This window comes from Penaeus monodon, chromosome 28, assembly GCF_015228065.2.
Source record: "Penaeus monodon isolate SGIC_2016 chromosome 28, NSTDA_Pmon_1, whole genome shotgun sequence".
Taxonomy (NCBI): Eukaryota; Metazoa; Arthropoda; class Malacostraca; order Decapoda; family Penaeidae; genus Penaeus; species Penaeus monodon.
In genome coordinates, this window is record NC_051413.1 from 28,519,303 (window position 1) to 28,519,562 (window position 260).

The following is a 260-nucleotide window of genomic DNA, read 5'->3' on the forward strand; positions in this document are numbered from 1 at the left end:
AAAGTACAGGACCCCGTTTTTTTTCAAGGAATGCCCTGAAGTCCCTCTTGCTTTCTGCAATTACCTTTCGCCTCTTCCTCCTGTGGGCGTGGGTGAGGGCCGAGGTCCGGGACACACACGGGCGGGGGCTTATTGTTGGGAGCCATGACGAGGTTGTGTGGGCGGCGACGGGCGCGAAAGGAAGGAAAACTCGGCGGTTCTGAAACAGTGTTAACATTTCCGATTAGTTTTGCCTTTCACTTCCACCGAAGAAAGTGGTC

General features: G+C 54.2%; 1 protein-coding gene across 1 annotated transcript in view; it reads right to left on the reverse strand.

Moving 5' to 3' along the window:
• The window catches only part of LOC119591467 (elongation of very long chain fatty acids protein 7-like), a gene marked incomplete in the record, with an annotated part of 24,106 nt that overhangs the window by 8,432 nt on the left and 15,414 nt on the right, over nt 1–260 (reverse strand). The window contains 1 exon segment of the mRNA XM_037940207.1: nt 65–199. Coding sequence (XP_037796135.1) covers nt 65–146 — 82 coding nt within the window.